Source organism: Megalops cyprinoides, chromosome 10 (assembly GCF_013368585.1).
Source record: "Megalops cyprinoides isolate fMegCyp1 chromosome 10, fMegCyp1.pri, whole genome shotgun sequence".
NCBI lineage: Eukaryota > Metazoa > Chordata > Actinopteri > Elopiformes > Megalopidae > Megalops > Megalops cyprinoides.
Window position 1 is genome coordinate 20,069,862 of NC_050592.1, and position 19,883 is coordinate 20,089,744.

Consider the following 19,883-nt stretch of genomic DNA (forward strand, 5'->3'; position numbering starts at 1 on the left):
GTAAAGCAATAAATGTAGGGACGTACCCTTGTAATATATTATTTTGTTGACTGTTATTTGTTTATGAATTACTATGCGTTAGGACACGTTTACAAAAATCATGCCACTCTGCTGAGCAAGTAGTCTACAAAGCAATCATCAACAAGAAAAAGTGCATTAAAATGATTCCTGTCTCAACGAACGGGGGTGTTTGAAAATAGGATTCGACTATGGGATGTACAGATTCTAAAAATCGACCCTGTGTCACCATTAAACTTGGAAGCAGTTTCAGTGTGTATGTAAACGACTGTATCGACCGTCACCTGCTGCGTTAATTTTACGTTAATTTTAAACATGCCCGACGGTCACCCACATCGGACGTTACAACAGTTAATCATGAAGCTATTCTGGGATGCATTATTTTCTACATACAAATGATGGCAATCACATTTAACGATTATGACACGGTAAACTAATACTTTGAAAGTTTCACATAATTGATGCTGTAAATCACAGGATTTACATATGAGTACATTGATTAGAATATGATTTAACTGATTTGTTAATAGCAGTCTATCTTAGAAACAAATCATTATTTTCGACGTAGGTAACTTGTGCCATAATGGTGCCTTGCAACTCAGGCTGTTTACTTTTCCACAACTATGATACAGATTTTTTGTTTTAAATTTCCTTACGAGTTTGTACGTGCAGATACTACTGGGAACAGTCGTAGTTTATTTAGCCTGAAAAGTATCTCCAGGAAATAACACTTTATACTTCAGGACCAGTAGGGGAAGCTAGGTAGCAGATATCTTGCTCAGAGTATGTAGCCAAAAGTACCATACGCCGTAGCTATCAGACTTGTCGTTAGTCATCAGTAAATCGTTGGAAAAATCTAACTAGCGACAACATTTTCACAAAAGCATTTAGTCATATGTAATTTACTCATTACCATATGTAGTGTGTGTGTGTGTGCGCGTGTATTTAAACTGTCAGACCACATCTGAACATGTGTCTGTGTGTCAGTGCCATCATAACTGGTGCCATAATGCATACAGACTACAATCCTACAGTAATAATACATTTCAGGTACTGTTGTTTCAGTTCAGTAATAAAGTAATGTTGAAAAAAAAAACCCACTGGTGAAGTGCTACAACTAAGCAAGGGAGCCAAGATGCACTTTACAGAGGTAGGTCTCCAGCCTGGAGGGGAAGATGTTTCTTGACTCCACTGTCCTCATCACTTCATGGGGGCAGATTGGCTTAACTGGTGTAGCAGGTCTGATGATTGATTTCATATATGGAGGAACTGTTCCCCTTCTCTGCCCATTAGGTTAAAACCTATGCTTAAAAATGGATATGAGCTGTTACCGTACAGTGGAAGGAAATCAGAAAAGGTTTGACATAGGAATACGTAGGGGATTTGTTGATCAGATTCCCAGCACTGGCAGGGAAACCACTGAGGAGGGAGTTTTTAGTAATTCAGGTCAGAGAGGACAAGCACCTTAACCAGGAGCTGAGGAAAGCAGGCGGTGAAGAATGGAGACGTATAGCATGCGAATATCAGATATTGTGGAGGAAGAATCTGCAGGTCCTTCTCACCGACACGTGTACTTCTTGAAATCTAGATTGCTGTCAAGTGTCATAATGAAGCCCTTGGCAGCCTGGGACACAGACACCGTGGTGTTGTCCAGGGTGATGGAGGTGAGGATTTAGCTGGGATGTGGTGCAGCTGAGTCTTTGCCAGGTAGAGCCTCAAGTGATATTTTCCAAGATGAGACATCACTATGGCATTAGATCTGTGATTAGACCAGTGTGTGAGGGGTGAAGAGCGAGTGGACCCGAACAGAGGGATCTCATCAAAATGACAGTGAAATGACAAACCATGCATCAGAAATAATAGAACCCAGGGATATGCTGTACAGGGAGGACAGAAATTACTAAGCAGAGAGCTTTGGGGGACTCTGCTTAAAAATGAATAGAGTCCCGTGACCATGGTTGCCAGTGTTAATAAGGTGCATGTCACAGTTCTTTGCCTTTCCTTACCTTGCTCAGAAACATGTATGACTGACAGGACTAATTAGACATCTTGTGTAAAATGTAAGCGTGGAGTGTGGTGAGCTATACATTAACAGCATGTCCGAAACCAGATGGAGTTGCCTGACACATGACGTCAGCGGGGCTGGAAAGGGGAACCTAGCATTTATGACAGTTTGGGTTCTAGTGTGTTTGAAATGCCAGAGCAAATAAATTTCATATTTTAAAACCTATAATAAAAGGCGTATTGCTTTGTAGTATTTATTTAAAATCTTACTATTTTGATTGTACTTCAGATTTTAGTTTGTTAAATATACTGCTTCAATTGCTAACAGTGTGTTGCCAGCATACTGGCTGACTATCTAAGATTTACCATGATAACATCATTTGAAAGTAAAGGTGAAATGATGGGCAAAAGCAGGGTGGTATACTGTATATGGTGATATTAACAAAATGTGTGGCCTGAAGTATTGCCTGTCAGGCCAACCTAGTTTGCCAGTGACACCGCCTTAATTAGACTAGCACATCTTCTGGAGAATAATTCCTACATGTAAGAGTGTTTCAGTTCAGTTCCTCTTCAGTTTAGCCCATACCAGACAGGTTTTACGGCCTTAAAAATGAGCAAAAGAGGCTATGAAAAAATTCTCATTAGTTACCTTTTGCATACAGTGTAAAAAAGACAAGACTGCTTTGGGTGTGCTGTTAAGGTGCTGCCCAGCTGTTGAGAACCATTGACTGGTATATTGGTCCATGAGAAGTAATTTTCTCTTTGTTTGTCCATCCCTGTGCATTAATGACTGGCCGCTGCAGCAGTTCCACAGCGATTGTACAGTCTGAGCCTAATATAGAGAAGTGAATCATAGCTACCTTTTGAATGAATTTTGTATCAACATTGCTGTTAATGCATATTCCTGTGATGTCTGCAGATTGTTGATTCATTTCTGTGTAGATGCTGTATTTTCGGAAGTGCACTGACAGTTCCTGATGAATGCTCAGTTGAATGTTGCGAAAAAGACCACCTGAGAGAGTTCTTGGGAAGGCTATTGCAGAACTGATATGTTACGACAATGCTATGACAAACCTAGTTTTTATGTTTATATTTGGCCTAAAATAAACAAGATGAAAGAGATGAAGTAGTCATTTCCTAAAACAGGTTTGTTGTCATGTACTTCATTGGAGACAGTGAATTGAAAGCTAGTGTAATAAACTGTCAGGAGGCCAAAACAGAATATCAGTTCTCAGTTCCTATGCAGCAGCCCAGCAATTTCACAGATAGTGGTGGGATAAATCTGTGCTGATAGTCCTATTCCAAAAATATAACAAGCAATAAACAATAAAAATTGCACCCTCCCTGCTTTTATAAATGTGATTTTTTTTGTTTTTCAATGTAGATGCTTTTACAAAGGTTGATCATAGAGCATTGGCATCACTGCATGGGAGTGTTGTTTCGTATTGCTGCTGAGTTTGTATGGTTTTTGGTACTTTTGTGACCACATATTACTTTTTCATTAGTGTTGTAGTGATTATGTACATTACACCAACTCTAAAAATGAGTATGAATAAAGGTTCAGTCACACATGTTGGTGTAAAAGTGTGGAGGATGAAAGCAAAAAACACTTAGGCTCATATTAGTCCAGGTGTTTAATATACCAAACAGATATGACATGCATACCATTTTTGCTCCATTGTGAAATAGACCTGACGACAGTGGTATGGAATATTGACTGCAAATGTATTCAGTAAGAACCAGCTGAATCTGATTGAAGGGTAATGCAGACATTATGAAATGAAGAATATGAAGTAAAAGGATCATCAACATAATGGACTTTTAATTATCCTTCCTTCAGGGAAGTTATATATGCATCACTTTTACATACATCTGCAGAACAGTGTTTGTTTGAGAGAACATCACAGAACAACACAAAATGTTGAAATGTTGAAAAATCTATCCACAGTTACATTTGGTCTGGGTGTGATGGGGAACCATTTTCACACACCAGGTGGTTTGGATAAAATTAATAAAAGCCAGAGGATCATTTTAAAACATGGGAAGCTGAACATTAAATAACAGGGGGTGCCACTGACAAACCACTGTCAAAGGGGATGGGCTAGTATTTCATGAAACTGTGCAGGCAAGGATGTAAAAACTCATTCATGTTGACCCTACACCTTCTTCAGACAAAGCAGGACGGCTGTGTGTCAATTCACAGGCAAATCGGAAGGCAGAAACTTGAATGGGAGAGAAATGCAGTGATTGGCTGTATATGTGACTGTTGGAAGGCACAGCAGCCTCTAACGTCCCTCCTCCCTCGCTGGAAAACAGAATCTTTTCTCTGGACGAATTTGAGGGTAGGCGGGTGGGACTCTTGAGGTGAGCATCTGTGTTCTGAAAAGGAAAGGCTTGTGAGTTATAATGTCTGCTATGTGCACTTACGGTTCTGTAACCCAGGTTTAATTTCCATGGAGAGGAATTCACAGTTGGTTTCCAAATCCCTCTTTGCAGTTCTCATCTGATCTTTATTGCAGGAAGCAGAAAGCAGACTGATAGTGGATCTGGTGGCAGGTAGATCTGCTCTGAGCAGACGCAGGGCAAGCTTTGCAAGATCTGTGTTTGACCAATGGAACCTTTCTGCTGTTGACCAATTGTTTTTATCCACAAATGTAGGCATAGAAACAGATCAGACTGATTAGATTTTGTGTTCACACACATCTAAATAGGTTTTCAAAATAGCAACAGCTGCAATGGTTTCTTACTTTTCCCTACTGAGATTTCTTCAGTCTCCCTCAATGTAATGGAAATTCTTAAGTCTGAGACAGTCATGCTGTGTACAACTCGAAGGGGGAGTCACATTTTAAAATGTGGATGGGAACTGGATGTGGCTTTTTCCAGCCCTCCTGGCTCATGAAGACTCTTGGAAGAATCTTGGGAGGAACAGACATTTAGTAGATCCATTTCACTCACAGAAAACCAGCCTTGACAATGAAATGTTGCTTTTCAAGGGAAGGTTTCAGTGTAAAGCAGTAGGCTAATTGGCATCATTTGTGCTCTCTGCGCAGGAAGCTGTGCCTTAGTGAATGCGAACGTACTGGATTTCCTTTTTTTTCTGTGTTAATTCAGTGTTGAACGTGGAGCTTCTGTGGATTGGTTGTATGTACATCACATTATTCATGAGTGGTGATGAGGTGTCATAGACATATTGTTTCTGCATCCTCTTAAAAGTGTAGGCAAGTAAGGCTGCTATGATCCTTTCAAGGCTCAGTTGAAATAGTCTTAGCCTACAATTATCTGCCTTTAAACATTCAAATCACTGCATACATCAGTTTTAATGTATGAAAATGAGCTTTGGTAACCACAAATATGCAGTAAATGCAATCAGATTCTATAAGAAAAAGAAAGTTCTAGTATCTTTTAAAGAAACGTTATAATTTATTTTTTGATTTTTTTGAAGTAGTGGCACACAGTTTTTGCTCCATTCCATCATTTTATTCTTTTTGTCTGATGCATTGATCTGAGTTATCTGATGCATTGATTGTCTTGTAATATTTTTAATAGTTGTAGTGATGTCATGGTCAAAGATTTAAAGAATCTTATGTAATATTCAGTCTCATCCCCTCTCTATGGCATCGCAGCGAGACACAGTCTGTGTTGAACCAATGAATGAACCAATCTTAGCTGTTTTCTTGGACAGTCTGTTTTATGCTTCATCTCCTGAAATATGGTGCTACTTTCAGCACTGTGTTTCAGAGTGTGTTATACAGGCAAAGGGGCTAAATGCAGTAAAATCAACTGACACATTCATTTGCTGCACTTGGTGGCTATTGTCTCATCCCCCACTCCCACCTGCACTGTCATTCCAGGGCATGATTTATAACTCTTAAGCATATGAATTGGCCGTTCCAATGCACTGATACATCTAACCTCCAACCTACAAAGTCTTGGTATGAAGCCTGTCCTTAGTACATGATGCAATGCTGTCTTTCCCTGCCTTGATCTGTGCGGTCGATATTGTGCTGGATGTATGTGTTGGCGTGTGCTGTCCCATCATTCATTGCTGACCGTCTGGCTTGGACAGGTGTAAAAGGCAGTACAGTGCCTGCTTTCTCTGCAGAGTTGAACTTGGCGCTGTGACATATCTCCGTCGGGCCGTGTTTGCTTCTTCACGTTGATCTCGACACCCCTTCACCCAGCTGGACATCAGCATGTGTGGCTGGAACAGCACACTGTTTCCAGCAATGGGAAGTTCCTTCAGACAGCAGTCGGTTGCATATTACATTTGCCATTTGTTTAACAGTAAATGCTTAACAGGTGGCAGAGTGGCACAGTTAGTGCCCAGTTTGGCACTGCCGTCTGTGCTCATAACCAGATGATTGTTCATTTGAATTCTAGGTCAGGTATAGTTGTTGTAAGTTTCAGCATGTTACTGCAGCTGGATTGCTTTTGTGTAAAAAGTAATTGATTTATGTAAAAAATGTGACTGATACCATAAAATTTAAACTATTTAAGTGGCCAGGATAAGTACATCCTCTAAATAAACAGTAAATGGATTGGGGGTACCCCATCTTCAGAGTAGGGATAATTTACTCACACTTTCCTTAACCTCTTATTGTTTATATAGCAGATGGTTATTTCATATGATCTTGCAATTGCTGAAGTTGCTTTAAAAGCAGCCACTCTGTGTCTCTCCTTTATCCATATGGAGTAAATAACTCCGAAGGCCTGGGCTGGGATTGTTTAGTTTTCAGAGACCAGGACGTTTAGGCATTCAGCCTTTTTTAACCGCAGAATTCCTAAAGGGTTACAGCAGAAATAATTGAGAGGCGTAGAACGTGGGGTTTGGCTCATGGTCTCGCTCCAAGGTTATTATTCGCTGCAGATTGTCAGTGCTGAGGTCAAAGATTGGAGCAGACGTGGAGTTGGATCTGGTTTGCGGCGAGGGCCAAAAAGAGCCCGTTTTTGGATCGTGGCGCCCCTTTATTAGTGTGTGTCTCGCTCTTTCTCTTGAACTGTGAGCTCAGATGCCACGTTACTGGGTGAGATTTGAGATGGGGGTGGGGTGGTGGGCCAAAGGCAGCCCAGTAGGTGTTCTGGCTGCCACAGTATCATAAAAGATACTTAAAAGATACTTAAACAAAGCACAAGGGTTCAGCTGTTAAACAGACCTATATCTGAGGCTAGCATGCTTTATCATGCTTCAAGGTGGATAGCAGGTACTCTCATTCAAACTGAGAGCACATGCCATCTGCCTTGTTCATTCAGTGGGATCAAGGAGCCTGGATAAGTAAGTACTCTGGAATACACCTAGAAACCATCAATAATCAGTGTAATTTCCCTTTTAGCAGAAAACTGCGCCACGACATTACCCTTTTTTGGTACTGTTTGGGTACTGTCTAACTACATTAATTTAGTGCTCTTAATATTATGTGTGATCATCTGTGCTGATCCATGTAGCAATAGAAACGGCACTTTAAGCCATGGTTGAGACTTCCTTTCTTGGAAGTTGCTCTGAAATGAGTCCGTGGTGATTTATGGGGTTCGTTCCAAACATCCCATCCCCAAAATCCCCATCACTTTACTTTTCTTTGGAGGCTTGTTTTCTGCCAGCTCACCCCATCAAATAAGAGTTGGATCATCCCCTTGGCTTTGGGTGACTTTCAGTTCTGGCTCCCAAAATAAGAGCTTAATAAATTTAAATTTAGCCCACATTTCATCTGAATGCATAGGTTCTCAGTTCTAGTAACAAAGTGTTGTAGGTAGAACAAATGACTTGAGATATCTGAGGCATAAAAGCAGAGATGGATAGCAAGAGACAAGAAGAATCATAGCAAACAAAAACTGTAACAACAAACCAAAGAATGGTGATGAATATTGTTCAGCACCCTAGAGGTGTAGCAAATGATGTTAGTCCATGTTCCACTATGATTTTTGTATCTCCATTTTTCTGTTTTGTCATTCAGAGCCACAGGGCAGAGGGGGACCTGTGTTCCTGTGTGCTCGCGGGCTGTCGTTCGATGAGTATCTCTGCAGCAGGAGTGCCCCTGCCGCACAGTCAGCCCGCGACTTTGTCTCTTCAGGTCCAGGCTTGCAGAGGTCTGCAGATGCTGGGCTGCAGCAATGTGATGAATACGAAGATTGGTTTTTATTTTGGTCTAACTGCGTGTTATCAGAGCTGAGATGGTGACATGATTCTGTCTGGGTATGAGATTTTGCCTCCGTCTCCTCGGCAACCTCTCCCTCCCCCCCTTCCCTTCATGTGGTCGTAAGAAGTTTATCTTTCCTCCGAGAGACCGAGCCTGTCTGGAATTCTGAAATGTCTTTTGTTGTGAAACAGCCTATGTTCAGCTTACAGAAACATAAATAGTTTCTTTAGTCTTGAGTACAGGGTGGCTTGAATATTTGCCTTATTTAAAGCTGTCTGTTGTCTGTTTTTTCTCATTATAGAGCATTTTGCCATGATTTCACAGTGTCCTCAAATGATCTATTAACTGTGTGCCTTTTGATATGTAGAATAACTGCAGCCAAGAGTTTTTACCTCATTCTGTCTGTTGAAGTAGAGGCAGGGCAGATAATACAGGTAATTGTTATTTTATTAGAAGGAACATTTGAAAGACTGGAGTCCTTTTAACTTGTATATCCTAGCCTTGTCAAAGTAAAGTAGTCTCAATGAAATTCACATCATGGCATTGAGACTCATAACACAGTGAGTGAAACCAGATGGACCCAGCCAAAACAAAGTGTGTGTGTGTGTGTAGGTGCATGTGTGTCTATGTGTGGCTGTTGGTGTGTCTGTATGTGAGTGTCAGTGTGTGTGAGTATGTGTTTGTGCTCTTCTCCATGCAAAAACCTCTTGCAGACAGAAGAGATGTGTCTTCCCTTTGTCCAAACATGGTAGTTGCCAGTTTCTTAGAAAGAAACAGTTGTTAAAAGCTGTAATTGTTATGGAGTCTGCTTATAGGTGGTAATTACTCTGTAAGTGTTTGTTTTGAAAAGGTACCAGACCATGCAGGCTCGGTTGCTGCCTGTGGAAATAGCTGTTCGGTCAGTGTGTGTGAAAGGGGAGGATATGTCTGGCTTAGATATAATTTACAGTAATGCGCAACCTGCTCCAACTCTCCTGTTTATTCCCCTTCACTTGGGAGAGAGAAAAAGCCTAAAAATTGCAGCTTAAGGACAAGGTAGGAGGTCTAATATTATCCAAATAGGGGAAAAAAAATCCTGCATTTGGTTGCTGTACATTCAACGACTACTTTCTTTGAATAGAACATCATTACTCCATACTACTGGTAGTTGTGTGTTTGTGTGTGTGTGTGTGTGTGTGTGTGTGTGTGTGTGAGTGTGTTCCAGGGTGCCTACACATATGCGTGTGCATGTGGGTGTTTGAATAAACCTGTGTGTATTCCTTCTTTTATCTGTTCTGATGGGAGAAGAATCACCCAGCAGCTCTTAACTGAGCACTATGTCTCCCCCACACTGCCCGTTAACTCCATTTAAAGTGAAATTACAGGTATCGCTGTCCTTCTCTCTCCCTCTTCTCTCTTCTGCAATTCTTGTCTTCCCTCTCTCTTTCTGGGTTTCTCCCTCTCTCTTTCTCTTCCTCATTTCTCTGTTTTCCTCTGTCTCACTTTCTGTTTCCCTTGTCTCGACATGTCAGATTAAAATTCAAAAGTCATGCTTTATTTGCATGACAAAAGAACAAGTCTCAGTCTTTCCCCTCATGTCCCAAACCATTTTGTTGCCCGTTTCTCTCTCTTCTGTGATGGTCTCTCATGGTAGACATGGTATCTAGTTGGCATATCTAGGCAAATAAAAATGTTAAAAGTAAAATGTTCTTTGTTTTCCAAAAAAAGTAGAATTTCTGTTAAACTGTGACTCAGAGCTTCCCACATAATTCACTTTGAGACACATCCCTGGCTTCATGACCTTTGACCCTTAATTTCCTCTTCTGAGCAATCTCCTCCCAGGGGCTGTTTTGGTCAAGAGAAGGTGAATTGGCTGGAATTAAAGTCTCATGACCAGCTCCCCAGGAGAACAAAAAAAGCTGGGAAAAGGACTGGATTATAGAAAAGCATGGACTAATCACTGCTGAATGTAAACGTTTTAAAACCGTCTGAAATTTTTGGCCCAGATTAACTGAAAACTTTGAACCATCAGCTCATTGCACACAAGAAATGGCCAGCTGATGGCAGCCTCCCCATTGGTTGGAACCATAAAATTTTCAGCCACAAGCCTTTTATCCCTGCCTTCGTCAGGTTGCTGAAAGCACTGCCCTAAGCAGGACTGGAGTTACAAGTGTGTGAACACTAGGGGAGAGTTCGGCAAACCAGTCAGCTATATTCTAGCACATTAGTGCCATGCTGTTATGATACAAATATGAACTAGCTGTCATGTCCCCTTTTCAGTTAGGTCCCCATCAATACAAGGACATACTGTGGTTTTGCATGTTCAAATTTCAAATCTAATATTAATGGCCTTTTTGATTTTCTTTTGGATTCGTCAATTATCATGATTGTTTTATCCCTCTTTGTTTCTTTATCTGAAGTTGCTAGATTAAATATATATCTTATAAAATATTATATATCTTATGATAGTCAGTGTTATTCAGACCCATTTAACAGAACTTAATTTGGAGGAAATAGAGACTGATTGACTGCTCTGTGGTAATATCACTTCATACTTATAGGTTATATAGTAGTCTTAACAAAGGAATTTGCATTACAGAAATAAAAAATATATATACAAGTATAACTAATAACATCAGCTGGAAAAAGGGAGCAACCTTGCAGTGATTAATTGAGAACAAATGGGCATTGTATTAAAAATGATTACATTTACACTGGACAAACGTATAAAATACATAAGCCCCTTCCTGTTTTAAGTCAGTCTAAGATGGCCCTTCTCCCAGCAGAAGCTGTAGATAGGGATAGAACACAAGGTGGTTTTTATTTCAAATCAGAATGAAAAGAGAAACATTTTTTTAGGATTTTAGAGGGGGGAGACTCTTGCCCCCTTCTGTCCACCCCTCCACCCCTCCATCCCTCCTCCCTTCATAACACCTGTGTTTGTGGAGGAATTGTGGGAATTCCAAGCATGCACCCAGTCTGAATGACCTGCATTCATCCAGTTTGCTGGTCTGCTGCTATACTGTGCTTTGAGTTTGGGCTAGCAGTGGAGCTCTGTGTGTGTGTGCAGTGTTATCATTGAACGTAATTTTTGCACACATGAGCACAAACAGTTCTGTCACTAAAATCGAGTCTACCAAGTCTTGTCATGTTTGATCCTTGTTTAACCTTTTCCTTGATCACTTTTGAATAGCAAATTAGAGCATGTAGCAAATTATGACCTCATTAACCATTGATTACAATTTCAGTTTTAATAAGATGAGACAGTACATGCAGCAAAGAGAAGAGAATATTCTTCTTAATGTCAGCAGCTGGCTTATGGAAAGCTCATTGATGTTGACCCAAATCATTACATGCTTCTGAAAACCTCCCACGTTTTTGAGAACTGAGTAAATGGAACAAAAGTGGTGAGAGCTATCATTTCTGTCTCCATGAGCATGGTTTAAAATAAAACATGTTTTTCTCTATAAGAAACTATTGGAGACAACATCTGGAAAGGTTGTCATTGGAACCTTGACAGGGGTATGAGAAAGCATGTGAGATTCAGGCTGAACTGCTGCCAGCTTACTTGAGTGAGGGAGAGTTAGGCCTTCTTCAAGGCATGACCAGGGTGTAGCAGTGGCAAGTACTGAGAAACTGGTGCTTTGAAATATGAACATTGAGTCAGGACAATGACTCCAAAGACAACACTGAGTTTTAAGCACAGACCTGTCAGTTAGTGGCCTTGGGAAGGACCTTCTATACAAGGAAAGAAAAACAATTTTTTTTCTCCAGTTTGATCAGCGAAGGTTAATGGCAAAAAGTGTTTGATGGTGCTGTCTTCCAAGCAAATAAAAATAATAAAAATAAAAGAAAATATGTTTTTAAACTTAAACTGGATGAGTCATCCAAGGGTTGTTTGGATGTACTTCATCGTTCTGCCATCTAATGTTGTTAGGTCAGCAAAAGAGAACCTTGATTTTCAATAAAGCTGAATTCTGGAAGAAACCGTTCATGCTTAAATTCTGTTAGCAAAAATGGGTTCAGCAAAAGTCATCATGACTATAGGCTTTTATGGGTGTTTATTAAAAGTTATGTCGACAATAGGGGACAGGACTGACTGACATGCAGTTATGCTGTGACAATGAATCTAACCTATGGAAAATGCCCCACATTCATTCTCTCAGAACACAGAGTACTTAGATCAGTTTAATCAAAAGAGATGGTGTTGTGAGACAGGTTTTATATGACTGGCTATGCATGCTCATATTATAAAATAATGACCTAATTCTTGTGTCTTAAAACACAAAAGTACATCAGCCTGTGCAGGATTAGGTTATTTGCGATGGATATGATCTGTAGTTTGCCTGGGATGAGGGTGTCTGCCAAAAATAGATTATGTTGATGAGGATAATGATACTTTTTATCAACAAATCATAAAATATATGTTGCTAATGTTTGACATTTTAAATTCCTACTACAAATAGTCATGGGTGTTCAACATGATCCATGAACCAGTAATGTAGTCATTTATAAAGTTAAATGAAGATATATAAAATAAATAGATTATTTAAACTATTGGTATGAATTTAAAAAGAATCAAACACACAAAGAAACATAGCAAGTGATCTTTCTGAATTTGCAAAGATGTGTGAGAGCATATCAATGTGTTTGCCTTTGTCTTTTCAGCAGCCCTTAAGGAAATAATACTGGAAACAGGAAGTAATAAACGGGCATTGTTGTGTCTTATTGGAAGTAAAAAAAAAAAATAGATTTCCTCAGATTCATTATAAGTCTGTGTGTGTGTGTGTGTGTGTGTGTGTGTGTGTGCGTGCATGCTTTTTATAGCACCTCATTAAAAGAACATAGCTTTGAAGACAATAAATGTGTTAAAGGCATTAAAGCAACAAACATGTCCTCACTGGGTGAACTTTGGAAGTACATTTAAGCAAATATGTTACTAAACATGTGCACCCTAATAAACATTTAATAAAGGATTGGACCTTTTCTATTCTATGGGCACATTTTGCCCCAAGAGTTCCCTGGGAGCACAGTGGAGTTAGCACATTAAACAGGAAGTAGACGAAGGCGTAAGTCATATTCGGCTGCGAGCCGCTGAAAGTCTAGACTTGAGACCCTGGAAAAAAGCACCGATTTGTAAGAGTCCTTTCGTTCAGGAATGTTGGACCCACCCACCCATGTCAGACAGCAGTTTGTTTAGGAATCTGAGATATGGTCCAATATGACCGTACTATGCAAGTACTTATGCTACAGTACCACAATGTTTTCTTTTAATAAGGGTGAAAGGACTGCGTTAAATTAACACTTGCCCTACTGTCCCATATGCAGATAAGTGTTGTGGCACAGTCACGGGCGCTTGGAGAAGACCTGTACCTAGATGAGCAACAGTCTGGAGACTATCCTGTTGATGATGATGATTTCCCCTCAGCCTCTGGCTCAGGTACGAGAGAATTTGCATTGATTTGTTATTATCATTCATTTTTATTATAAATGTATTGTCTTGCATTGAATTCAATCTGTGTGCAGATATACAGAAAGAGGCTATTTTGAAATAAATGCTCACTCAAATCTCAAAGATGGCTTCTTCACACTCTGAGAATGGAGATTTTGATTTTCCTCAGATTGTCCAGTTAATTTTAGCATCTGAAGTCATATTATTTGATTAGTCAAACTTTGGTCAGTGGCATATACGATAGGCCATATTACTTGGGCCACTGACACAAAAGATGGATAGATAGATTGTCATTACCACTACCTACCTTGGTTAAAATTTAATAGATGACTGCAAGCATGAATTAAGGAGTGCTAGCTGATATTATTGGAACCCATTACTATTATGCTGTGATGAAACCTCTTCATGAGGTTCCAGCATCAATGTACCACTTGTAACTAAGCTAGCAGGATGAGCGAAGCAACTCCATCCCATTAGTTTTTTCTTTTAAATTCTTTTTTCCCTCTTTCACTCAATGGATGTAAATATGACCACAGAAAATTTCCTCTGTTCATTCACTATTTGAATTCATCAAGCCATTTAAAACTGAGCTTTGATTGTAGATCTGCTTTATATGTGATTCTGGTCAGCTGACTTTAAGTAGATATAAAGTGTGTCTGTGACATTTTTGTTGTTTAGAACACTATATCAAATCAAATTTGATTGATAGATTGATTCAATATTTGCAGCAGAGCTGTCTGATCTTTGGTGCTTCTTTGTTCTTCAGGTGTAGGTGAACCCCAAGAGGAGATGGACAGTGCGGACACTTTGTACATCGCCCCCAAAGCAGAGTCCACCCAGGACCCCACCAAAGACCTCACGCTCAGAGTAGAGACATTCACATTCAGAGACACACCCAGAATACCGGCCAGGACAGAGGTGAGCCTGCTTAAAGCCTTGATACATAAGCAGTGCAGGACCTGTAACTCATAGAGTAAGTCATATAATTCATTCCACTGCTGATTGACATTTCTTTATTTGAGATGACATTGCCCTGTTCACACTGGGGCAGTGTACATCAGCCAATTTTAGACCAGTTAGGAATAGGTGTTTAATGCTACGGCAATTTCTCTAGAGCAAAAAGTATTGAAAACTTATTTTCAAATATACTTTCAATAGTAAATTGTTTATTTTTAAGGTCCCCTGAATTTTTCAGACAGAATTATATAGTCAAACCTGGTGAAAATGGGTTTTTTTGGATATACCAAGAACACACTACTGCAATGGCCTTTCTTTGTCTAAGTGCATCCAATACAGCACTGGGAGTTGGAGCATTTTCAGGGTTTCATGAGGTCACTGTCCTTATAAACATTTACTTTTATGCCATCTAACCTCATATAAACATACATAATTGAGATACAACCTCATATGGTCACACAATAGCTACTCAAACTTGAAGTATTTTTTCTGATCCTCTTCTGCTTCTTTTTTACTACCCATCATTGCAAATCCTGTACCCTAATAACACTTCCCATAATGGCTCTCTACTCATGTTCAGCAAATGGCAATTTCTTGTTCACTTGGAAATTTTTGGAGACCAAGTCTTAATGTTCTTTAGTCCTGTATTTGGCTATATTTGAAAAAAAAATACTAGGCCAAGTTACACAAAACATTTAGGAAAGTTTGGGAAGCGTCGCTTTGGAATACTGCTTGTTCAGCCTGTATGAGGTAATGTGTCATATTTGGCATGTCCAGTCAAACACTTTCCATGTGTTTTTTCTGTTTTCATAGAACAACTATGAATGTCTTTTGAAGTAGTGTGCTGAAGGGTAAGGGTGCTCCCTTTTTCTGACCATTTCTGTACCCCGCCCGCAGACCCCTCTTCTGTTCACAGAAGAAGCTAGCAGTAGGAATGAGGCTACAAGAACCACCAGCACACCTAAGGTGGTGCGGAAGGGAGACAGACCCATCAAAATGCAGTCTGAAGACCTCCTCCAGAGGACAGAAGTGCTTGCAGGTGTGTACAACAGTGTGGAGAGTATCAGTTGAAACTCCATTTGTGAAACCATAATGAAGAAATGCCTGATTGTATACAGTAATGCATAAAGTATGTATTTCTGTTATTTATGTTTAAATAGTTTTGTATTTTTCACTTTTCTACATACGCAGTTTTTTTTTTTTTTTTATAAACTCGTACATCTATGCAAAAGGAAGCAAACGCATCTGTAAAACCAAACCAAAGAACACATTTGGGTGTTTGGGAAAATATCTTAGTATTTGTTTTTTTAAATTTTCCTAACCCTATGATAATGTAAATGAAAAGAAAAATCCTCCACAGAGCTGAGTATGAAAGTTCATTTGGACTGGTTTCCACTTGTCCTTGTTTCCAGTCGTGTTCTCTGGTCATGTTGAGGAGGTAGCGTTAGACAGCTTTAGAGCTTAATCAGAAATCAATGAGCGACAGACAGACAGACAGACAGACACACACACACACACACACACACACTTTCCTTGCTTAAAGCAGTGAATTTCAAACTCAACTATCCTGTTTGCACGTACCTCTTGAAGAGGAATACTGACATTTTATAAGCTATAACCAGCAGAACCTTCTATTTGAAATGATTTAATATGTTGTGCATATATTGATATACATCTGATACATAGACATGCCATATATAGTAAGTCTGCATTCATTTTTGTTAGACTAGTTTTATGCAAGGCACAGGCCACAGAAAGTACAAATACTGTAATGTTTAGATGGGTTGTGGGCTTGGAAGAGCTGAAAGCCCCCTGGCCATGAGGCTTAGTAAAGTCAGGAAGTTTTACAGGAAATGAGTATTTATATTATACTTCCAGGCAGTGAACAGAATTCTGTGGTGAAAGTGCTAGTGAAAAATGGGTTTTTTACTGAAAGTAAATACAGGCCATCAGACTCTTAATGACCTTCATTTTTGCCTTTTTACCCCTTACACTTTCCTACCTCTCTTTGTAGCGGTTGTTGCAGGAGGAGTGATCGGCTTCCTGTTTGCCATCTTCCTCATCCTCCTTTTGGTGTACCGCATGAGGAAGAAGGACGAAGGCAGCTATGACCTCGGGGAACGCAAACCTACCAGTTCTGCTTACCAGAAGGCTCCTACCAAGGAGTTTTATGCATAGACAACAACTACAAGGCCTTAAAGAAACAACTTTCAGGCCTTAAAGAGAAAACGTCCAGGCCTTAAAGGAATGAAATAATATTGACTGCTGGGCATTAGAGAAATTACAACAATTTGAATGATTGGGCCTTATAGAAATCACCAGAACAACTGTGAGGCCCTTAGCAAATGACAACTAGCAGGCCTTAAAGGAAAAAAGTAGTGTCGACTGACAGCCCTTAAAGTAATGAAACAGCATAGGCTACTGGGTCTTAAAGATATGGCATTCTGATCACTGATGTGGAACTTTTTCAAATTGAGGAAATAATTGCAAGAAGAGTTTTGTATCAAGCAATTTAATGAAGACCCTTTCTTCTTTTTTCTTTTATGAACAGGGCTTATTTTATGGGAAATCCCAATGTATTGTAATGTGTCATATATTCTTTAAAATGGCTAAAAACAACAAAATAATTTGTTGTGTGAGGAAACTCTTTCAATGCTGTTTAAGCCATGGACTACTTTTTAACATTAGTGATACAAGTTTGTAAAAAAATAAAAGTAGTTGTAATGGAATATAATTGTCCTGTATTTGTCATGTCTTCTTTTCCATTTTTGTCATGGCATGTTCAACATTGTTTTTAAAGATGTGATCTACTTTCATATGGTAAAATTGGTTCCCTATTGCTTAAACAAAGATTTTGTTGTCATATTAATTCAGCTTGGCTAACAGTAAATGCAGGCATTTTTGGTTTCCCTCAGGTTACAATGCATTTAATTTCTGTATTTGCTTTACTATAGAATAGATTAGCTGAACCATTATTTTTGGTGGGTTTATGCATTACTGTACCTATAGATGACACACAAAGCAGCATTTATGCTAAAAGATTATTGGTCGCTAAGATGTGTAAAAACACTGGTTCAAAATAAGCAGCCTAACCTTGTTTTGTTAAGTAGGGTGCCCATCCTTGCATCTTTTTCAGTGCCTGTGTTTTGAATGTTGGATTCTAACTCAGAATTCTAACTCAGAGCTTCATGCAGCCCCCCCCCCCCCCTTTCTCTGAATATCCCTCTCTGCTGTTCTGATATGGTATGTGTGTGTATGTGAATGAGTGACAGGCAATCTACATTGTTGTGCCAAGAAATTTTTGACACACAGCTATAAAGTACACAGTTTGAAACATTTTCACTTGTGATGCCACATGGCATAACAGGGATGCACAGAACTGGGATTGTCCACTTAGCTCCCAGTTTTACCCGTTGACCCGTTGGTGACTTATTGATGTCTTATGCTCACAAGGGGAATGTTTTAACAGTTAGCAAAGCCTTCTCTGCTATACACTGTAAGCCCAATATAACCATCCTGGTTTTATTAAAATGCAATTATGCCCCATTGCAGCATGTCATACATCCATTGCTTGTGTTTTTGTTTTCTTATTGTTTGTCTTTCATCCTTTATTAGAGACCTGACCAGTTTGAGTCCAACAGCTTGATAAGATATCTAAACAATGTATCTATATTCACAAGAAGAATACATATGTTTTTAGCCTTTAAAGTGCCTACTGTTAAAAGTATATGTTTGCTCCTGTCTGGACTGGAATAGGTCTGCACAATGACCATTATTTCATGGCTGGTGTTTTAAAAGCGCAGGTGACTGTAATCGCAACTTTCCCTCTGGTCTTATGAAAACATTGTATCTATGTTCTGATACGCACTACTGAATAAATGTTTTGGCCGAATTCTGAATTGCTTCTTTCTGTATTTATCTCTTTAATTCTTCTATTTAATATTCTATTTTTCTCCCTCAGTCCCACTCACCCCTCCAGCCCAACCCCTGGTCTGTCATATCATCTTTTGCTCAGCAGACATTAAAAGCATTTAAGAAGTTAACGGGAGGTTTGCATGTGGATGACCTTGAGTATAAGGAGTTTTGAGAGATCTTTTGTTCCAGGTCAGTGGGGCAGGTCTAGTGCTTCACATGCTCACATACACATGCACACACTAACATGTATAACTGCTGCTCAAGAGGCCTACCAATCAGCAATCACTGTCAATCTTTCATGATGCTACAGTGGCCACAACAGCTAAACAGACAACCAATTCTGGGATGGTTCACTGACATTTATTCCAATGATCTAGACTTGTTTCATCTACTGATTAAAATGGCAGAATGCACAGAATAATTGTGACCCTGTAGGAGTCACTGGGCAATGTGTTAAAAGCTTTAACAATGTTTCAAATTTTTACTTGTTTTGATGGGAGCTCTTCAGAATTAAATCATAACCATAAAAATAAAAAATGGAGTCCATATTTCCTCTGAATATTTAATTTCCATGTTTTGTGGAATTAATAATGTTTTCCACCATGTCCTTTGGAAAAGAAAAGTCCAATAGTGCTGAGGTTCTGAGTTTTCCTTTGGTCCTCAGGCCACATACAGGACTCAGGAGAACAGATGGTGTATACCTGTGATTCTGCAGCTGGGGCCCACAGCTGCATCAAGAATACAGACCCCCTAACAAACGAGTGTGTGTTCTGCAACCCAACAAGAATAAGAATTTGTGCATTCTTGGAACTTTTTCAGGTCTTTTTTGTCACCCTCTCACTGTAGTACATACTGAGTAGTAACAGTAAGTACTGCTCAGTATTTCATACTTCCCTGTAATCTACAATCATGTATATTTTTATTGCTTTGATAAATATTCAAATCAAGTGTCATAGTTTGAACTTTGTTTGGTCAAATATTTGTTCTGATTTAGAGGGACAGTAAGTACTCCTACCGGTCTTTGGACCACAGGTTGGACAGGGTACTTAACCTGATTTGCTTTAATAAATATTCCGCTGTGTGAATGGATCATTTGTAAAAGAACAAGCCATGTAAGCCACTCTGGATAAGGGTATCTTACTAGCAAATAAATACATTATGACATGCAGACATGCAGACATTAATGTTTATAAGATGTCATTTGATGGGAAGAGGCTAGAAATATTTTATAGTAAACAAGTAAAGTATTGTTTCTTTATAGCCTATTTATATGAATATTGGCCAGCTCATAAACACTCCTTCCACATGATTGAAATAATAATGAAATTACCACAATGAATTTATTTATTTATTTATTCATTTATCCATGAATATCCATTCAGCTAACTGTATAACAGGGAAATTGTAACATATTGTACCACTTCAAA

At 39.3% G+C, this 19,883-nt stretch overlaps 1 protein-coding gene across 2 annotated transcripts in view; it reads left to right on the forward strand.

The window, feature by feature from the left end:
• Positions 1-17,114, forward strand: part of LOC118784302 (syndecan-2-like) — a 23,694-nt gene extending 6,580 nt beyond the window's left edge. For both annotated transcript variants that reach the window (XM_036538484.1, XM_036538483.1), the window contains exons 2-5: positions 13,461-13,572; positions 14,351-14,502; positions 15,439-15,580; positions 16,556-17,114. In XM_036538484.1, the coding sequence (XP_036394377.1) occupies positions 13,461-13,572; positions 14,351-14,502; positions 15,439-15,580; positions 16,556-16,719 (570 nt within the window). In that variant the 3' untranslated portion in view covers positions 16,720-17,114. The remainder of the gene's footprint in view (positions 1-13,460; positions 13,573-14,350; positions 14,503-15,438; positions 15,581-16,555) is intronic.
• The last annotated feature ends 2,769 nt before the right edge of the window (positions 17,115-19,883 follow it).